Source organism: Gastrolobium bilobum, unplaced genomic scaffold, assembly GCF_033153095.1.
Source record: "Gastrolobium bilobum isolate Gb01-03AN ecotype WA unplaced genomic scaffold, APGP_CSIRO_Gbil_v1 utg110062, whole genome shotgun sequence".
Lineage (NCBI taxonomy): Eukaryota > Viridiplantae > Streptophyta > Magnoliopsida > Fabales > Fabaceae > Gastrolobium > Gastrolobium bilobum.
The window spans coordinates 111,393-133,382 of NW_026895113.1; the positions used below are offsets into that span (position 1 = coordinate 111,393).

Genomic DNA, 21,990 nt, shown 5'->3' on the forward strand with positions numbered 1-21,990 from the left:
CCTCAAAATATTTATTTTTAGCGAGAAATACTTTTTTTAAAAAAAATTTGAGGAGAAAAAACCATCCAAATGAATTTTCAAATTATAATAAACTTTTATTTTTTGTTTTATTTTGTTCTATCATTCATGATGCTTTTAATAGTCGGTCAATATATTTTATAAAGTAATTTTATTTTATATTAGGCATAAATTATATTTAAAAGTATTTTCTTATTATAAATTAATTATTTAAAAAGAAGTATAGTCCGTATATAATATGCATTCAATATTATTTTTAAACAATGATAACTAACATTATTTTTTTTTCATTAATTTAAAGATAACTTGGGAGACCAAAGGATCAATAATTCAAAACTATAAAAACCAATACCTAAAAAAAATTATATCGTGGCGTTAATTCAGCTATAAACCTATATATGTATTCAAATTGTGATCGAGGTTACGAGAAAATAAATAAAAAATCAACCGCCTCTTAAAAGAATATTTAATATTCCATTGGAATCTCATGACCTTGAAAACAAAACTTGCACCGCTTTCGTAAATTTCTAAGATAAATCAGATGCTACCATAGAATCGACATCAACGTGTCAATTCTTAAACCAGAGACCGATTTACAAGTAGCCCCAAAATATTAGTACTTTTTATATCCAAAAAATAAAATAAATATATATTGGTACTTTCCAAATTGTTGCTTTTCCTTTTGCGTTAATTTCAGAAACAGAGAGAATGGGTGTTGTGATAATTGACGGCACCACCGTGAGGGACTTCGTTAGCGACGACGCACAGTTTAGCAAAAGCGTTGACGAGCAGTTCACGGCGTTGGACCTCAACAACGACGGCGTTTTGTCGCGCGCGGAGCTTCGCACCGCCTTCGAGTCCATGAGGCTGATCGAGTCTCACTTCGGGATCGACGTGACCACCTCGCCGGAGCAGCTCACCCAACTGTACAACTCCATCTTTGATAAGTTCGACGTCGACGGCAGCGGCACCGTTGACCGCCGTGAGTTCCGCTCCGAGATGAAGAAGATCATGCTCGCCATAGCTGATGGGTTGGGTTCTTTCCCCATTCAGATGGCCCTTGAAGATGACGCTCAAAGCCTCCTTCAGAAAGCTGCTGATCTAGAAGCTTCCAAAACCGCCACCGCTTGAGGCGGCGCTGTCTTCGCTCCTAATTTGGAAAACTGTGTCGTTTGGTGTTGTATGTGTAAAAAAATAAAGAGGGTCATTGTGTCTAGTTATCGGTTTTTTTTTTTTTTGACTCCGGATTCACAAGTTTGTTTAAACGGTCCATTGTAGACACTTTCGTGCACCTGCTTAAAACATGAACTTTATAATTCACAAGTTTCTTTTCTTTTCTTTTTTCTTTTTAATGTACGGAGAACTGTGAATATATCAAAACGACAAAATGTAAGATTTATGCATAAGTGACACAATTTTGAAAATGGAATTAAGTTATGGAGATTCTGTAGGAAATCTTATATTTATGCGGAAGCGGTTTAGGACCTAGTACATTGGTATGCTTATCGAATCATCCTTGTTTCACAATTACCTCTCGGTGCGCAGGTGTCGTGTAGAATCTTCCCTTGTAGGATTCCTCTTCACGAACAGCTCACCTCAGCGCCGCAGCACGAACAACCTCCTTGAAGCTGGACTGTGGCAGATCTTCCAGACTATCTCTCGAGGAGGATGAGATGGTTGTGTGGGCAACCGTTCAGATGATGAACGTCTGCCTCTTAGGTTTGTTTCTGATGATCTGATCACCTTGGAGGCACAAGAGGAGAAAACTATGAATATATACGCTTAGGTCTTAGACATAACTTAACCCTAAGCCTCATGGGCTCAAGTTTCACTGAAGCCCAATAGGACTTTAGTGACCAAAAGAGCATATATCCAACAATCTCCCACTTGCTCTTTAAGATACACACTTGAGTTCGTAAACCCAAGACCATGTAGCCCATAAGCTATCATCATCTGATAATATACCCCCATCCCTTGTCTCGAGCTAGCCTGGGGACCTGCCATTTGTCATTAATCAAGGCTCCTGATAATCTTTACAAGATTATCTAATTCGGTGCTACTCCACTAAAAGCCCGAACGTGAACTCCAAGATTAATGACCTTTATAACATTAATATGCATTGCCCCTTTATAGAATGTATATAATTCATTGATTAGTTTTCTGTAACCCAATCAATTATTTATTCCCTCGACTTTGATAATTTCTCTAATGGATTACATGCACTGGCCAGTGTCTTTAATATCCAAGTACCGAAATATATCAAGGGGACATTTCCTATAAATTCCTTGTTGTTTATCTCATAAATACTGATAATCAAATAATCTCACTCCCAAAACACCGAGTTATTGGTCGTCAAAAGATCGGACCTCACCCGTTGGTAAATCAAAGAATGAAAACTATTTGATTACCTATTTATAATAAACTCAGGATTAAGAGCAATCACATAACTATAGTTAACTGGAGATTTGATACCTTATGACAGAAAAACAACCTTAATCAAATCTCTCCTTGATCCTTGCAATGTGAATGTTAATTCACACCAATATTTTACAATGATTCAGACAAAACCATTTCATAAAATATTGCAGCCTAAATAAAGTGCCCAACTTTATTTAACAGCTGTGAATCCATTCATCAATTGTGAGAACCTATGATCATGTCCTCTATGAACGTATCCATATGATCATATACTCCACAATTTGATCCGGACCTTTATGTTTGTAAATAGTGCGCAAAATAAATAAATAAAACCTTATTTATGAAATTCAGAAAATTATTTTATTGTTTCATCGTCTTACTCCAAGAGCACAATGGAACCAATAACTCCCACTTGCTTAATGCAAGTCTGGGATCCTCCTAAGACCCAAAGAAGTAACACGCCTCTCGAACACAAGTTCAGGCAAACTCTTAGTAACTGGGTCTGCAAGATCCACCTCTAATGCTATCTGAGTTTAGTGAAAAACTTATAGCTCGAGGTTGATTTTCTTGAGTCAATATCCACTTGAAATAACTGAATTTTTGAAAACTCAGCTTTTCAAGACTCCCACTAGAATATACCAGCATATAATCTCTCGTTCTCCAAAGATACTTGAGTACATGCTTAACAATAATCTAGTATTCCTCTAGGTTCAAAATGGTACTATCTCACTACTCCCACTACGTGACAGATGTCTGGTTTAATGCCCAACATGATATGCATGAGTCTACCTTTGCCAAAGCATAAGATATCCTACTCATGCATTCTTTCTTCTTAGAAGTCTTTGGTTACTCCTTAAGAAGATGAATTCCACATCTGAGAATTATAATTCTTCTCTTAGAATTCTCATGTTGAATTTTGGCAAGAGTTTTGTCAATGTAAGTAGCCTGAGGTGATGCCAACAACTTATTCTTCCGGCCTCATAAGAGTTTTATACCAAGAATATAATTGGCTTCCCCAATACTTCCATACCAAAACACTAACTTAGCCAACTCTTTATGCTTGATATTACCTCCACGTTGTTTCCAATAAAGAGCATATCATCTACATAAAGTACCAGAAAAACTACTGTCTTCCGTTGGATCCTTTACATACAAATACACATCATTCATCAAGGTTCTCTCAAAATCAAAATTTTGATAACCTGATCAAAACTGATGTTCCAAGACCTGGATGCTTGCTTAAGACTATGAAATAGACTTTCACAACTTGCATACCGTGTGTTTCTACCCATTTGCTATAAACCCTTTTTGGTTGTAGTATGCAGATATCCTGACATCCAACTCCCAAAATTAAATCTCATAATTGAGACTTATAGCAACCAAGAGAATCTGGATAGACTCAAGCATGACGTCTGGCAAAAAATGCCTCCAAGCTAGCTTTGAAGTTTTTCACCTTCCTGTCCATCCTCTCTTTGCCTTTTATGTCCACATGCACCTTGTTGGTTTTACCCCTCTTGGTATTTTTACTAGGACCGAACGGAGTTGAAATACAAGTATTTCATCTCATTGTTCATAGCTTGAGCAACACTTGATCAACAACATTTTCTAGTGCATTATTGTAACTAGTAGGATCAATGTCACTCAACAAGAGACAACTTGAGAGTTAACAAGGTTCTCTCCCACTACGAATGTACTGCACTAGACCTTGTGTATTTATAGGTAAAATAAATAGTGGGTCAAATGATGGATCTTCAATTTCTTGAGGATCCGTTTATCCATGATATTGTTCCTTTACATGTGATACTAATATTTCTACTAGTTTCACTTATATATTATCATGTTGAATTTCCAATCATGGTTCTCTTGTTTGTTCACTTAGAGATATATCTATCCCCTCTTGAACAATCAAGGGAACAGTGGATGAAGCTTCTAGTGATTTTGGAAATTCTTGATCTGAGATAAATCTTATCAAGAATAACCTAACTTAAGAGCTTATAATTTCTCATCTAGTCCTCCTTTAAGAAAATCATGTGAGTTCTCACTTAGATTATCTTGTCCTTAAGACTAAATAAGAAATCATCCCTAGTTCTCTTAGGGTAGCCAAAATGCACTCCTCCATACAAGATTTCATCTTATTTGACTGCTGTTGTAGGACGTGTGCCGTAGCACCCTAAATCCGAATATGGTTTGATCTGGGCTTGCACCCTTTCCATAATTCTTTAGGTGTCTTTACAACAAACTTTGACGGAATCAAGTTAAGAAGGTACATTTCCTTCTCTTAGGCATCTCCCTTGAACAACATTGACAAAGATGAATAACTGAACATGATCTTCACCAAGTCTAGAAATGTTTGATTTTTGCATACTGCAACTTCATTCAACTAACGTGTTCTTAGAGTTGACAGTTACAAAAACTATCCCCTCTTAAATCAGGTAAAACCTGAACTTACCAGACAGGTAGCCAACACTTTAGTCAGACCAAAGTGTTTTTGATTTGAACACCTACATGCTTTTCTGCCTCAGACTAAACCTCTTGGAAATTTTCAAAAGCTTTAGACTTAAAGCGCACTTGGTTCATCTGTCCAAATCCAGAGTAAACATTCATATAATGAAGTACTCATCACCTCTTCTGGTCTGAACGCTAAGTGGTCCACATACTTTAGTATGTACCAGTTCCAGTTGAATAGTTGCGCAAACCTTCTTGGCCCTTGTAGAATTGCTTGGCCACTTTACCTTTCAAATATGACTAACATGTAGCTGTTAGTTAAAAGATTCTTGAACTTTCATTCCCTCTTTTAACTAAAACATGTTTCCTACTAGAGATAATGTGACTCAATCATAAAGGCCAAAGTTATGTTTCATTTGAAACTTTTATTTCTTTGGTGAAATTTCTTGTTCATCATCCTTCCATTCAACATAACAAATTTAAAAAGGTTATAGGACATAGGTAATAAAGACTATTTAAACAATGTACCAGAACAAACAAGACGAAGATGAACTTCGAAATGTAACTGAGGAATCAATTGCATTGTCAATCCATGTTTTAACCAAAACAACTAACAAAAATTGAATTCCTCTTGAAATCTGGAACAAATAAACAGTCACCCAAAACCATAGTCTTATAAATAACTTGTCCTACTGCAAATGCAGATACAAGTTCCCATTTTCAAACTTAAAATATCTATGTCCATTGCTGACAGGCATGCCATGTTTGAACTACTATCAAGAGTAACAAACATAATCAGTGATTCATGAATCAATAATTCATTCACTGATCAGGCCTTGATATGCCCATGTCAGGTTCTTTTCATCACCTCTGGGCAATTTTTCTTTCAGTCTGCACTTGAAGAACTTGCCTTGCGGCTTCTTCATAGCAACTGGTTTGACAACCGATAACCAAGTCATTTTGTTCTTGTTACCACCCTTGGGTTTCCCTTTGGATTTAACAAGACTCTTAGCAAAACCTGCACCGACTGCATTCTGTCTAGCAGAGCTGCTAGACGCAGCAAACATGTCATTAAGAGTCTGAAGCATTTTTACTCCACTCTTAATCATGTACACTTGCTTCTGCAAGTATTTGGAAAGACTGACAATAATATAGCAGCGAACTACCATATCTACCTATGGCCCTCGCATTGTCAGGACAATTTTTAGCTTCCATGTTTTAGAACAATATCAAAAATTTGTTTTTCACTTATTCATAGTTGGTACTATCTAGAGGTTTTCGACTCAAAATCATTTCTAAGATATTTTCTGAAAAACATATAAAGCACACGATTACAAACAAATAATGCAATAAACAAACGAAGTGCAAGTAGATTCTCATAACTACTCTTGTTTATTGTTAACAATCCTTCAGTTTTTCTTTACAAGGCTTACGATGGGCAAGTCACTTGTAAAAACCAAAATTGTTATTTGGGCCTTCAGTGCCATTGCCAAAGCCTCGATGGGAGGGTTAACAATTTTACCAAAGTTGAACGTAATTAACCATTGTTTAATTTCAAAATTATCCTTAGTGTCTAAGCATTGCCGACGATGGGCCGTACAATACTTTACTAAAATTTTGAAAATATTAAGATTTAATCTAGTGAAATCTGATTATCCTTATCCGATGGGGCTTCAGCGATAACCATTTCACTAATAAACCCACAAATGGAGCCCGCAGGTTTTAAAATTAATTAATTTTTAAAACCTTCACCCATTCAACATTTTTGTTTGAGAATTTTCATAAGCCCTGTCGAATTCATTGTTTAATTTCAAAATTATCTTTAATAACTTAGTATTATCGACGATGGGCCGTACAATACTTTATTAAAATTTTGAAATTATTAAGGCCCGATAAAATCCAATCATGCTAATCCGTTGGGGCCTCACATGATTATTTTATTGATAGGCCCACAATGCGTCTGGAGGTTAAATTAATTTCTTAATTTAAATCTCCTCCCATAATTATTTAGGTCCAATCTAATAAAATCCAATCATGCTTATTCGATGGGACTTCACATGATTATTTTATTAATGGTCCTTATAATGCGCTTGAAGGTTAAATTAATCTCTTAATTTAAATCTCCTTCCATTCTACATAAGCAACATTTTCAAATTTCCAAGAATTATTTAATTGAGAGTATCCTTTGTTTGATTTCAAAAACTATATAAGTAAGAGCGCCGATAAACGTGCACTAAGCTTAACATAATTTTGAAAGCATTAAGGTCCTGAAATCCGGTCACTTTACGTCAGCGTGTGCTCCAAACAATCATGATACATGAATGTTGTATGCAGCGTGTGTTATTCCATGACCATTTCAGAAAACCCACAAATTACTAGCAAAATAAAAGAATTCTCTTAGGAAATTTTCTCTAATTATTTTTCTAGATTTAAATCATCCAAATAGCTGACTTAATTATTAATCTAGATTGCAACAATCATAATACTTATCATTTATGAGGATAATTTGAAATCAAAATAATTTCCATAACGATTATTTGTCTTGATGTTAATTATCCAAAATTAATTAATTCAATTATTAATCTAGATTTTTAATAAAAATCATAATAATTATTAATTAATTTCTTAGGATGATTTAAAATCAAAATAATCCCATAATAACTATCATACTAGTCGCTGAAGACATAATAGCTATTATGCTCATGCAATCATACAAGTTATGCAACAATATGGCACCACCTATTCTATATGGCATGTTATCGCAATAAAGCATGTTATCAATCATATAATTTATACCAATCAATAAAAGCATTAAATAATAAAATCTAATTACTTTAATCCATGACATTCCTATTTTAAAGAAAATAAAAAAAATGTTACAACTTTGGAATTCAACTTTCGCCTAGCCCACAGTATCTGTCTCAAGCCCCTTTAGGGTTTCATGGGCCCAAAAGCCCAAAGACCCAATCCTTTGGCGAGAAACCCTAGGACGTGAAAGAGGAACCCTAACCGTCAGGTCTGCCGCACCGTCACCCGAAGTCAAATCAGGCTGAAACTCTAGGGGAAGGACCGCCACGTAGAGACGAGTGCACCGCCGCCGGAACCACCCAAAAAGGTGGTCGGACGCTCCCTCACTCTCCCATTATTTTCCGGAGAGTGGCGGCCACTCTCATCCGCTTGTGGGGGCGCGTGGAGGAGCGTGAAGGCTCCAATGGCGGTGATCCACCCACCGTTGCGTTCGTCTTTCCGTCCTCTTTCCAACCATATATAGATAGTCCCGTTCCGAGATCGGGAAGTCCTCGAAAAGTCTCCGACAGTGATGACTGCGCATCTTCCTCGCGATTTCTCGATCTTGAACTTTTACAAAATATTGAAAAAATACACAGAAATTCCAAAAATAAACAAAAACAGCAAGGAGGAAACCTAATCATATGGGATTAGCCTCCTTGTTACAAATCGAGAAATACACGAGAGACCCTAACCATGGATTAAAGCATTTTTACCGATTAAAATTTAAACTTTTATGAAAATGAATTATAAAATACACATGCTAGATTCATACCATAATCCTAGAACCCTAGGTGCCACATTTCAAGAAGCAAAACTAATTACATGAATAGTGAAACTAGATTCACATACCAATGTACAACCAAGGCTCTGATACCAATTGTAGGAAATCTTATATTTATGCGGAAGCAGTTTAGGACCTAGTACATTGGTATGCTTACCGAATCATCCTTGTTTCACAATTACCTCTCGGTGCGCAGGTGTCGTGTAGAATCTTCCCTTGTAGGATTCCTCTTCACGAACAGCTGACCTCAGCGCCGCAGCACGAACAACCTCCTTGAAGCTGGACTGTGGCAGATCTTCCAGACTATCTCTCGAGGAGGATGAGATGGTTGTGTGGGCAACCGTTCAGATGATGAACGTCTGCCTCTTAGGTTTGTTTCTGATGATCTGATCACCTTGGAGGCACAAGAGGAGAAAACTATGAATATATACGCTTAGGTCTTAGACATAACTTAACCCTAAGCCTCATGGGCTCAAGTTTCACTGAAGCCCAATAGGACTTTAGTGACCAAAAGAGCATATATCCAACAGATTCAAAGTTACATAAAACTACATAGAAGTTGGAACTTTGTTAAGAGAATATTTATTTAGCAATTCTACATAAAACCTCATTCCTTTCTACCTAGAGAAGCCGAGTGCTGCTGGTACACTATACAAGGCCATTAACATATAACAACAACAACAATATCACCTTTATTTTGAATTAATTAAGGTTGAAAGTCAATAAATCTATACAAAAACAAGAATAAATTCAAAATACAAATAAGAAATAAGAAATGATATTTATATAGATAAATACATATATGTATAATAAAAAATCAATAGATAAAAACAGAGAAAGATTGAAAATTAATTTTTATAATTGTTTTCTTTTTAATGGACTTTTTTTTTAAATTTATGTTTAAGTGAAGATAGTTTGATGAAAAATCTTTCTTACAAAGAGCTTGAAACCCAATTCGCACTGATCAAAATTTTCATCGAGTCATGAGTGTAAACTCAATTCGCACTAATCGTGTGATGATAGTCTGCAAAGAAGATTGGGGTATTAAGAAGAAAAAAAAAAAAAACAATTTTGGCTAATGTCGCGCATACATTGTTCAAAATTGTCGCTAATTTTGCTTCTTTGTTATATGACTTCAAGCACATGATATCAAATATCAAAGGATTAGTAATACGCCACACTCATACCTGTCACGCTAAGTTACATCACAATGCAGTGATTTAAAGCTATGAAATATCAATTAACAATTAAATAATGCCGAGAATTTCAGATTGTTTCGGTCATCGCTATGAGTAAATGGTTCTTCTAAGAAGAAAAAAAGGATATAGAATCTACATCTTCCATGACTTCGAAAATGGTATTGGCCTTTATGAGTCAAGCCTATATATGAACTTAAAAGGAAGCAACTCCACTGATACAATTTAATAGATGTATTTTATTATTAAGAAAAAAATGAATGAATGAATTATATCTTTATAATAATTTTTCATCCAAAATGTTTAGCTAATTTTAAAATTATAATTGAGTTTCATAAATTACTTATTTTTTATTTTAGCATTATTTCAGTCACTTGAAATTTTATTTTTATACCGGTTACATTATTTTAACATTTTAATGCTATTGTTCCACAATTCTCAGCATATATATGTTATACAACAATAACACCCAATAAGAATCAAAAGATATGCTCACCAAAAAAGAATTAGAAGACAAAAATAAATAGGGTAATTTTCTTTTCATGAAAAACGAACCTGTATAATTTACGAACCAATTGAAATTATGAATCTCAAAGTTTAAACATTACTTGAAGAAAATTGATGATGTGTCAAGATCTTATTGGTTGTTTACATTTTTAAAATGGTGCACTCAGGGAACTTGGTCAAGTAACCTTGTCTCACACCAACGATGTGGTAGGGGCTTATTTGTAATTTTAAAACGTCGCACACAGCAATTGCAAGCGAGAGAATCATAATTATTATTTGTTTCCCCTACGTGCATTGAAAAAGATTCACTGTGCAAGCTACACCCATAACAGATTTTCGCTCCACAAATTTTCTCTCTCAGCCTTTTTCTTTCTCTGAAAACAAACGCAGCAAAGAATTATTATTTTTGTTTGTTCAAATCCAGATTCAGCCAAAAACCAAAAACGCCTCTTGCTTCTCTGAACGGTAATTCTTCAAATCTCAACCATCTTCGCTTAGGATTTTGTTTCCTTTCTTCGATAATAATCAAACCCTGTTCTTCGATCTTCTTCGCCGATTGTTTTGAGCACCATTGTTGAAGTGCTGATTTCTGCTCTGGAGCAGAGAAATCTCAGTTTGTTTAGCTAGCTACACTGTTTTCGGTTCAGTTCAGTGATTTCACAAGAAAATGAGTTTCGGTTTTTATATAGTTCATCTTTAAATTTCGAAGATGAAAATAAATCCGATTGATATTTCGGACACATTATTCATTTGCTCTTGCGTTTCTGAGAATCAACTAGTGTTTTCAGTCATTTTGCTGCTTCAAAAGTATCACACAAATTTGGCATTACATGGATCAGTGTTTGTCGATGATTCAGTACTAGTTTCATTCCCATTTTTGCAGGTTCAATTGAGTATTGATCAATGCCAAAAAATAAAAAAAATCGGTAAAACCAGACAAATCGACACTGCGTAGTCAAACACTGTGGAACCCTCAGCTTTGCATTAATTTCTCGTCATTGATCTCTCTCTTTCTCTCTCTCTCTCTTTGTACCTCTCTTTTTAATTCTTTACTATGTTAAGAACTTGATAGTTTCAAATTTACCGTATCCTTTTAGTATAAAGGGTACTTTATGTTTTGCTCTGATAGTTTGATATGCAGTGAAGCTTGCTTGTTCTTATTTTAATATGAAAGTTTATGTCTTAGCGTACTCGTTGATGCTTCTTTAATTTTGTGCTGAAATTAGTTACTGTCACTACGCACTCTTGCAGATCATGGAGGAAAGTCCGTGTGATTTCAACGCTGCTGCTGAAGAAGAAGATATGGTCTCTTTCTCTCTTACCGAATTTCACAGTAACACTGGCACAATTTAACACACACATACACGCGCCTCTTTCTGTTAAATACGTGAATTTGTTTCTAACGCGCCGCGACCCTTTCGCCTAATGAGAGTGAGCTTTTGGGATCCAGTGAGCATAACAAACGCCTAATGCACGCACGCATAGCAGCGTCACTTGGTCGTTGAGGATAAAAAGATATAGCTGTACCTGTACCTACCCATGAAGCGTTTGGGTGCTTTTGCACACGCACACACATCCACTTCTCGCATGCAAAGAAGTACTCATGATAACATTTAAAATTATTCTTAGAATAATTAATATGGTTAAGTGTATTATTTAAATTTGATATCTTTCAGCAACAATAGTGATTATTATTATTAATCTGATGGATATATGAGATAATGAGTTGGTTATTATGGTTTTGTAGGAGAGTTTGTACTTGGATAGGCAGGAACGGAGGGACGTCCACCTCAACGAGGACAGAATAAAAAAGAGCCCATGTTTGGACAAACATGTTCTGCTGTTTCCACCAACATCTGAATCAATTTGTACCTTAGGTAGCATACCTTTAATTGGCCATATTATAGCCTTTTGGCACCCCCTAATTTGCAACTCGAATATTTGTCTCTCTTTTTTTCCTTTTTCTTTTTGTTATTCAACGATGGCCTTCATTTTATTATAAATAAATAATTGCACCCGTTTTTGTTTTGCTTTGTATGGTTATTGGATACCCATTTGCTTTTACCTTACCCTATAATATCTTTTCCAATTTTCTAACCAAATGTGCCACTTTGGTAAAAATTGTCAATGAATATTGCAGAGGCTTCTTCGGGTCATTTTAAAGTGGGTCGATTTCATGAAATTGATCACTCCAAGCTTTCACCCAATTCCCCAGTTCAACTAAAATCTGTCCGCATTGTAATGGTATACATGCATCTATATAAAAGCAGCTCCTTTTTTTTTTTTTTTGTAAAAAAAAGCAGCTCCTTTAGTTCACCAATAACAAAAAAAGAGCTCCTTTTAAACATTGTATAGATATTTTTATTTTATTTTTTTGTTGATATCAGAAGATATTTTAAAATTTTCTCTTTGGTGGTTTTCATTACTGGATGTGGGAAATCATTAGGTCAGTGACAGAGGGGAACACGAGGTGTCGCTGAGGTACCCAAGCATCCAATCGCTCCGCACGCATTTCAGCGACCCAAACTTTGGGAAACCAAACGGAAAGAAGATCCCTGCACTCGACGAGAAGTACGTGATGGAGTTAGAATTCGCCGTCAATGCGCTTCGCAGGAGCATCGCAATCGAGGAATTTGCACAAAAAAGAAACTCGTGGTGCTTCTGGGTTTCTCCCTCTGAAGAAAACATTCAAAACGATGGAAACCCACTTTTCACTGATGCTGCAACTAGCCTGTTTTCCAAGCAAGGTTCATGCTGGTCTCAGCTCAAATTCACAGGGATGATGCAGTGGGGCCAACGCCGTCAAGTTCGGTTCCTTGGCCGTCATGAGGAGCGAAAGGTTGAATCTTTACCGAAACTTTATAAGGAAAAAGGGGTTAATGTTGAACACGGAGAAGGGACTAATGAGAAGAAGAGAAAAAAAGGTGAAGAAGAAACAGAAGCTGCCAAGGCACTGTCTTGTGGGGTAATGAGGATGACCCGTCAATGTATGAGAAATAATCAAAATGTGAGTAGTAGCAGTGGGGTTAAAAAATCTAAGAAAGCAAAGAATGATTCCAAGAAGCAGCAACTCGTTGTTTACAGCAAAAAAAAGCGAAAAATCTCAATTGACAGATGGTCTGCTGAAAGGTTAAATAATTATTTGTATAAAAATAATTAGCTAGCACAGTATAGAGTTCAGTTTTCTGCACGTTCCATTAGGTGCTAATTTTTTGTTGTTACCTCGAACATTTGAAGGTATAAGTTGGCAGAGGAGAACATGTTGAAGGTAATGAGGGCAAAAGGAGCTGTGTATGGAAACCCAATATTGAGGCCAGACTTGAGATCGGAAGCACGAAAGCATATTGGTGACACAGGTCTACTAGATCACTTGCTGAAGCATATGTCTGGAAAAGTGGCACCCGGAGGAGCTGAGAGATTCCGACGGCGACACAATGCGGAGGGCGCAATGGAATACTGGTTAGAGAGCGCTGATCTTGCTGATATTAGACGGGAAGCAGAGGTCCAAGACCCTTACTGGATTCCTCCCCCTGGATGGAAGCTTGGGGACAGCCTTTTACAAGATCACGTTACCAGTGGAGAACTCAGAGATATCAAGGAAGAAATACTTAAGTTGAAACAGTAAGGCCAACTTCTTTATTTATTATTTTATTCTTGATTTGAATGACATTATTGGTTATTGTACTGATTCTGAGTCATTATTGGTTAATCTTCCTGATATACAGAGATATGAGGGAGCTCGCATCAAAGAAGGGAGAGGAAGCATTGGCCATTGTGACTACTCCTAGTTCCTGTTTGTCGAGTTTGAATTGGGAGGACTCTGGTCCCTTGGTTCCAAAGCAGGTGAAGCTAATTACTAACGTGAATAATCTAGTTTGGGAGGTGACGTGACATATAGACAGCGCCCTATTTTAAATACTTGTATGGTAACATTGCAGGAGATTTATGCGGAGTTGGTGCATAAGAAGGCTAAAATTGAGGAACAACTGAAGGAAATTTCACTGATATTGAGCGGCATGGAGGTGACATAAGCATTACTTTGTATTTTATTCTGAGTTTTTGGTTTCAATGATTTTAATAGCAAAGAGTGCTGCAAATGATTGCCTTCTTTAAGAGGAATTAGCAAAGAGTGCTGCAAATGATTGCCTTCTTTAATCTATATTATTCCATTGTACCAAAGAGGAATTAGCAGAAGTCTACAAAATCCAATTATTATATGAAATCGCGCGTTGTTCTTACCTTTTTTAAATATTCACTGGGAATAAATAGTGAGGATTAATGAAAATTAATAACCAAATTATTCATTTCTAGCTAATGTGAATGGAATTTGCTTAACCCTGATGGAAGGCACTTGATGCAGGAGCAATTGAGGATGCTGAAACCAACAGTAGTAGAAGAACCAATAATGTCAGAGTCAGCAACACCACCAACGTTATTGCCAGGTCCAACATCTGTGGCAGAAGACACAGGAGGAGAGACAAGGAAGGAGAAGAAAGGTGGTACTAAGAAAAAAGCATCAAAATCAGCGGATACACAAATGCAAGAAAGCAGTACAGAAGAGGACAAGGCAGCAAAGATAGAAAGGCTGAAAAGTGGTTTCCAAATTTGCAAGCCACAAGGGACCTTTATATGGCCAAATATGGGTGTGTCTCCCCAGGTTGTGGCAAACCTTGATGATCACACTGTGGTCCCAATCCCTTCTTCAGCTTCAGCTTCAGCTTCTACCACCTCAGCTCCCAAACTCGTTGCCAAATCCCAGACTCAACACATACCATTGCCAACACCTAACCCTTCTTCCCCTGTTAAGCCACTTGCAGAGAGGCGTCCTGTGAGCACAGCTACTTTGACCCATGTCACTGGGCCCTTCCCCCCTAACCTTTCTCCACCATTAGAGACCCCAGGATCCAAAATCACCACCACCAACAACACTAAGAACGCCTCTTCTTTTAACCTCAACGAGGCCCCTCTGGCCCAAGACTAGTGCTATCTAAGTCCTGCTACATAATATATATTTCAAAGAAACCTCACCTTATTAGTGTCGGGTTAGTAACATTAGATTGAGCCAGCTTGGAAATATCGACAGTAAATTGGAGGTGGTCACGTTTTTACGGTTGGCATTAAATAATTGAAGTTGGATATCGCAAAGTATGTGCTAAGAAGTTGTAAGTCAAAGATTAAAATTAAAGAAGTCAAATGCTGATAAGTTTTGGATTGATGTTACGTACACATAAAATTTCTCATAAATTTTACACAATTTTATAAAGATTGTTTACTTTTTTTCTTTTCCCTTTTTTACTCTGACTTTGTTCTCCCCATCCAATGACTTTTACGCGTACCTTATCATATATTTGTGACAAGACTTCACCGTTAAAATATAAAGCTAAAAATATTTTAAGATGGATTTTCTCCTATGATATCTCATATGGGAGGTTATGTGAAAGAATTTTAGTTGTATAGATACAAATTAAAGATGATAAGAAAATGATCAAGATTAATAATAAGAAAAAAAAACTGATAATTTATATTCGAATAGTTAAGATTTTTTTCACGTTATCTGATGCCATGTGAGAAAATTAATTCCCAAAATATTTCAATTACTATTTTATATGTAATCCATTATCTATATATTAAATTTATGTTCTCAATTGCAGTGCACATATTTTCTTTCCATATTACCTTTTATCTTCTCTAGAAGACAAATCTATAAGAAAAAGTATAGTATTTAAATGGCGGTAAGAATATTGTCTTATCCAATATTACTTTTGTTTCATAGAGATAGCAAAGCGAGTCAATATATTAAAATGGAGGCAGGATTGGTTGGCGTATTTAAAAAATGGGTTGAAAATATTAACTTATAACGCTTTATGATGGGTTGTTGGATCGTTTAAATAATAATAAAAATTGAAAATTGAAAAAGAAATATTATTTTAAGAAAAAATTTAGTGTTATCTAATTAAATCACATGTTCTCATTTTTTTTTTCAATTCCAAACCCTAAATATATTTTAATACATTGTCTAGTCGTTTTTAGGAATTCATTTTTCTCTCAATATATAACCCAATTTAATACTCCTCTATGATGTTATAAAAATCAAACCGGTGATTGACCTGATTGGTGTACTGGGTCAATGGATACTGATTCAATCGATAGATCACGGGTTGAACCACTTGATTTAAATTTATATGAAACTATATAATAGATATAATAGTTGTAATATAGCATCTCAAATGAGCCATTGGCATAGCGATTGTTATCTCCTATTTCATGCAATATGATATGGGTACAAGATGGATATTGACATTATAAATTTAGTTTCCTAAATTCAATCTTTCAATAATAAAAAATGATATTAATTTGATTTAGTATTTATTAGAAGTTAAATTGATTTAATTCTCTTATGATATAAAATAACATCAGTTTAACCCCACATGATTGAATGATTAAAATAATGTCATTATTTGTCAGGGATCAAAGCAATATCAACCTAATTTTTTAAGAACCAAATAAATATTTACCTTTTTTTCTTAAAAAGTTTCTCCATGTCGTAAAACTTCTTTCAGAATGTATACTTTAAAAATTTACAACAATTTATGTTTTCTTATAGTGCTTCATTTTTGTTTTTGTTTTTTGAAAAACTCATCTAAACATTTAAAAAGTGGATTTAATGTTTCTACATTAAATGTAAATAAGTTATTTACATTCGTTCTCAAAACGACATCGTTTTGAGTTGAAAAATTTAAAAATTATAATAAAAAAGACTATTATAACCCTGAAATAAATTATAATTACAAAAATACTTTAATTTTCGCCTCAAAATGACGTCATTTTGGGCTCAATGTAGATAACTTATCTACATTGACGGTAGAAAAAGTGAACCCTTAAAAAATAATATTTTTTTTAATAATAAAACATAATGCATTCCTAGCTATATATATATATATATATAGAGGTAGGATCCTTTGACACCAGTATAGATATATATATATATATATATATATATATATATATATATATATATATATATATATATGAGGTAGGATCATTTGACACCGGTGTCAAATTTCAAATTTGACACCTCATCTAAGAGCCATTAGATAAAAAAACATCAACGACTCTGATTTGCAAGCATATGACACCATTGATCTTTTTTTATCTAAAGGTTATCAGATGAGGTGTCAAATTTGAAATTTGACTGGTGTCAAATGATCCTACCCTCCTTGCCTATATATATATATATATATATATATATATATATATATATATATATATATATATATATATATATATATATATATATATAAGGTAATTATGTAAATGGCAATTTTTAGGGGATAAAAAGTTTATCTTGAAGTTGGGGGAGAACATGCATACCGCTTGCGAATAGGTACTATATTTACCCTTTTATGTTTATTATTAATTTTTTTTACGTAAATGCCAAAATCATATTTCTCCATTAAAAAGAATAATTTAGTACTAGAAAGTGTATCACTTCATTTTTTATATTAAATAAACGGGAAATTACTGATAAAATTTTTACTTAACTAGTAAGGGTGAATTTTGAAAATAACCCTTCATTAGTATTACCATTGTTTTTTAAAGTCAGATTGGATTGGTCAATTAGATTATTGAGAGTTCTTTGGTTCTCAAGTGTATATGCAAATTTAGAAGTGGAGAATACACATACAAATAAAGAAAAGTATATCATTCCCTTGAGAAAAATCAAAGAGTGTATTTTAATGATGATTTTCCCGCATTTGCAGAGCAAGTGTAATTTCTATAAATTAGGGTGACTACATTGTATTTTGAATTGCATAAAAGAAATAACAGAATTATAACAATAACTTCGGTTCCACACTGTAACACACCGCCGACTGCCGGTATGTTAACTAACATTATGGTAATAAAAGTACATGTTAATCAATTAAATTAACGAAAGACTTAATTAAAAGTATCAGTGTAGCTTACCATCAACTAAGTGACTTACTTTTTTTTTTCTTTCATATAATTGTCTTACTTCATTTATTATTTTAGATTCAATTATATCCAACCCTATAACCGTACAAAATCTTTACTTGACAACACGACCATAAATAATTCATATGTTTCTGTCCACATATATTTAAAACTACATAATACATGTTTTACAATATTTATCTAAGGTTGCTAAGTAGTCCCCATAAACTAACAAAGCTTATTTTCACATTCTACACTTTCTAATTCAGAGTTATCCTCAGTTTTATAAAACATGAGAACAGACTGTATGTCTATAAATTCTCATATTTTAGTATGTTAAACTAGAGTCTCTAAGCTTTCCAACGAGGTACATAAGCCTAATTTGGAGTTGTATAACCTCAGATATTTCTGCTGTTATTTGGACAAATCCAGGGATCGCGATCCCACTTAAAACAAAACACCTGATAGATAATATGTCTAATTCTATTTTAATATATAAACATACATCACAAATTGGCTTTGTGCCATTACTATTAATATTACACATTATTCATGTTATACCAAAATATATATACAGAGAGTTCCCAATACAAGCATCTATTCGTCTAACTGCTCCATGCAATGCTCTAATCCCCACGTACAGACTTCTTGCCTAGGGATCTTTCATCAACATTGGAGGTACCTGAAATCAATGTTTTAAAACCCCGTCCCACCCCCCGGGTTGACCCCTCTCCTATGAGGGTTGGGGTCACAAGTTGAACCCTATATGCATATCGACCCCTCCGACCCCCAAAACCCGATCAGATTTCAGTGACTCCCGAGTCTGAGGGGTCAAAGGGGGTCATTGCATATTTTTTTTTTTAGAAAAAATCCTATGAAACAACATTGTTTTATTAAAAAAATAAATAAAAATGCTTGCAAACCTAAATCTAATTGTTCTATTCTATCGTAGCGACCTAAATGTTTTCAATCTTCATTTTACTGCCGTGAATCTTCTAGAAAATGTAAGAATTTTACCCCTTCAAATAAAATCTTTACGATTGTCGATAGAAAACAAAAATTCATTCTTACTTCCTTTAAATTTTCCTTTGTCAGAGACCTTCTCAAAAGAGGCAGAACTGGGTCAGTGTAGTGACCTCATTAGAATATGAGTTTTGTACTTTGATATCTTGATACTTTAATTAGATTGTATAATATTGACTTGCGGTTGTAATTGGTGAATTATGTTAAGTATATTTTGAATCTTTGATGATTGGTGATTTGTTTTTTAATATTTGCATATAAGATATATCTATTTATATTTTTTTAATATATAAAACTAGGTCAGCGTAGTGACCCCCTGACCCTCCGATTGAACTCGTGACCCCTGACCCCAGCCGGGTCGATGGCCAGGCCGAATTTTTAAACACTGCCTGAAATATATTCCCCAAATGGGGTGAGATTCAACTATCTCAGTAAGTTCGGAGTCTATGGAGAAATCTCCAACCACGAGCTCACTTTCTGCATGACATGTTATATACTAAACATAGACAACACCATATATTCACATGTCATATACAATATAGTTATATAATACACACAATCACACGATCATACTTATACATATTTTAATATTTAATTAATGATAATTTAGAATCTCTTCAATTATTCATATTATTTCAGAAACTCATATCAACCACATTTAATCCGCAAAATTGCATTTAACATAACTGAAAGTATTACATACTATATTTAAATCTTTACACAAACAGTCCACATTATATATATATTATTCTTGTGAACCAAAATCTTTCTAGAGTAACCGAAACCAACCAAAAACCAATGCATTCACAATATTAACTAATTATAATAGAACAAAGCCACCTGAAGACCGGATGCGCACATGTCATATAATAGGAACTAGAGCCAATCGAAGACCAGATGCACTCGTAGCATACAACCAAAGGTTCATTGGCTATGTACACATATATATATATATATAGGGTTTATCATCTATCATTTAATATGACCACATAAATTTTCCTACACACACAACATTTTGTCGGGCCTGCAGCATAAAAAAAAAAAACTTCAGCACGCAAAACGAATCTTTTTAACATAACACAATCACTTTTTCTACAACATAACTCTTATAAAACCCATATATATATATTAACTCAGCAACCACATCAACTGTACACATCATGACTAATCAATCACGTAAAAGTTTGCTTGAACTTATGTTCGAGGAGTATGTTACTTCTTTGGATCTTAGGAGAATCTCGGATTTGCATTAGACGAGTGAGAGATATTGTGTTCATTATGCTCTTGGAGTAAGACAATGAAACAACGTAATTATTTTTTGAATTTTACAAATGAGGTATTATTCATTATTTTGTGCACACAAATTACAAATATTAAGGTCCAGATCAATTATGGATTATAAGATCATTTGGATATGTTCATGGAGGATATGGTCATAGGTTCTCACAATTGTTGAATTGGTTCACAACTGTTAAATAAAGTTGAGTGCTTTATTGAGGCTACAATATTTTATGAAATGATTTTGTCTGTATTATTGTAAAATACTGGTGTGAATTAACATTCACATTGAAAGGATCAATGAGAAAATTGATTAAAGTTGTTTTTCTGTTATATGACATCAAATCTCCAGTTAACCATAGTTATGTAATCACTTTTAATCTTGAATTTATTATAAATAGGTAATTGAATACCTTTCATTCTTTGATTCACCAACGAGTGAGACCTGACTTATTGACGACTAATAACTCAGTATTTTGAGAGTGAAATTATTTTATTATCGATATTTATGAGATAAACAACATGCAATTTGTAGGATATGTCCCCTTGATATGTTTCGGTGTTTGGATATTGAACATATTGGCTAGTGCATGCAATACATTAGAGAAACTATCGTAGTTAAGGAATAAATAATTGCTTGAGTAACAAAAAACTAATCAATCAATTATTGGCATTCTACAAAGGGGCAATGGATATCGTGTTATATGTGTTATTAATCTTGGAGTTCAAGTTTGGACTTTTAGTGGAGTAGCACTGAATTAGATAATTATTTGTTGATTACCAGGAGCCTTTATTAACAACAGCTAGTAGATCCCCAGACTAGCTTGAGATAATTGATGACGACTAGTGAGTTGCTTTAAGCTCAAGTTTGTACTCGAGAGTAAGTGGAAGATTGTTGGATTTTACTCTTTCACTAAAGTCCAATTGAGCCTAGTGAGTAAGAAGAGTCTAATCTATTCAGCTTAGGATTATTGTTTCTTGAAACCCATATATATTACACTATAGTCATATACCTCCTAGTCTTCACTTTGTGGTTGTGAAGGCTGATGTGGGTAAATTTGGCTAGGAAGTAATAGCTCGATAAATTCTCAAAGGAAAAAAAAGGTGTTTGGTTTATGAGATAAGTTATTCTACCTACTTTTTTCTATCACTCTCCAACATCGTTAGATCAGAATCTAAAGAGGAGAGAGAAAGATAAATGTTAATTAAGATTATGATCTAATGGTCTTTTAGAGTGGTAGGTAAAGGTAGGCAAAAAAAAAAGTAAATAGAATAACTTATCTCTTGGTTTGTATATAAAAGAAGGCTTTTATGTTTTTATAATGAATGCAGATAAGTTATCTACATTCACTTTCGAAATGATGTCATTTTGTGTTGAAAGATTAAAAAATTATAATGATAAAGACTGTTATAACCTTGAAATAAATTATAATTACAAAAATACATTGATTTTTTTTTACAAAATAACATCATTTTGGTCTCAATGTAGATAACTTATCTAAATTCACTGTAGAAAAAAAGAACCCATAAAAGAAACGGAAAATTTTATGGGTTCAAAATGTCAAATTATTTTAGGGGATA

General features: G+C 34.3%; 2 protein-coding genes across 2 annotated transcripts; both read left to right on the forward strand.

Moving 5' to 3' along the window:
• Positions 1 to 626: 626 nt before the first annotated feature.
• LOC133312625 (uncharacterized) lies at positions 627 to 1,356 on the forward strand. Its single transcript, XM_061513889.1, has one exon. It carries the CDS (start codon positions 727 to 729, stop codon positions 1,147 to 1,149), a length of 423 nt encoding a protein of 140 aa, XP_061369873.1. The 5' UTR covers positions 627 to 726; the 3' UTR covers positions 1,150 to 1,356.
• Positions 1,357 to 12,282: 10,926 nt separating this feature from the next.
• Positions 12,283 to 15,136, forward strand: LOC133312251 (protein DYAD). Its single transcript, XM_061513457.1, has 6 exons — positions 12,283 to 12,399; positions 12,602 to 13,284; positions 13,393 to 13,776; positions 13,881 to 13,998; positions 14,094 to 14,177; positions 14,516 to 15,136. The coding sequence occupies exons 1-6, from the start codon at positions 12,283 to 12,285 to the stop codon at positions 15,134 to 15,136; spliced, it is 2,007 nt and encodes a 668-aa protein (XP_061369441.1).
• Positions 15,137 to 21,990: the final 6,854 nt, after the last annotated feature.

Bases quoted from the DNA above. Each gene is read 5' to 3' on its own strand.
- LOC133312251 (XM_061513457.1), top strand. From the start codon at position 12,283: ATGAATATTGCAGAGGCTTCTTCGGGTCATTTTAAAGTGGGTCGATTT. The intron at 12,400-12,601 runs GTATACATGCAT...GGAAATCATTAG, and splicing joins AATCTGTCCGCATTGTAATG to GTCAGTGACAGAGGGGAACA. The intron at 13,285-13,392 runs GTTAAATAATTA...GAACATTTGAAG, and splicing joins GACAGATGGTCTGCTGAAAG to GTATAAGTTGGCAGAGGAGA.
- LOC133312625 (XM_061513889.1), top strand. From the start codon at position 727: ATGGGTGTTGTGATAATTGACGGCACCACCGTGAGGGACTTCGTTAGC.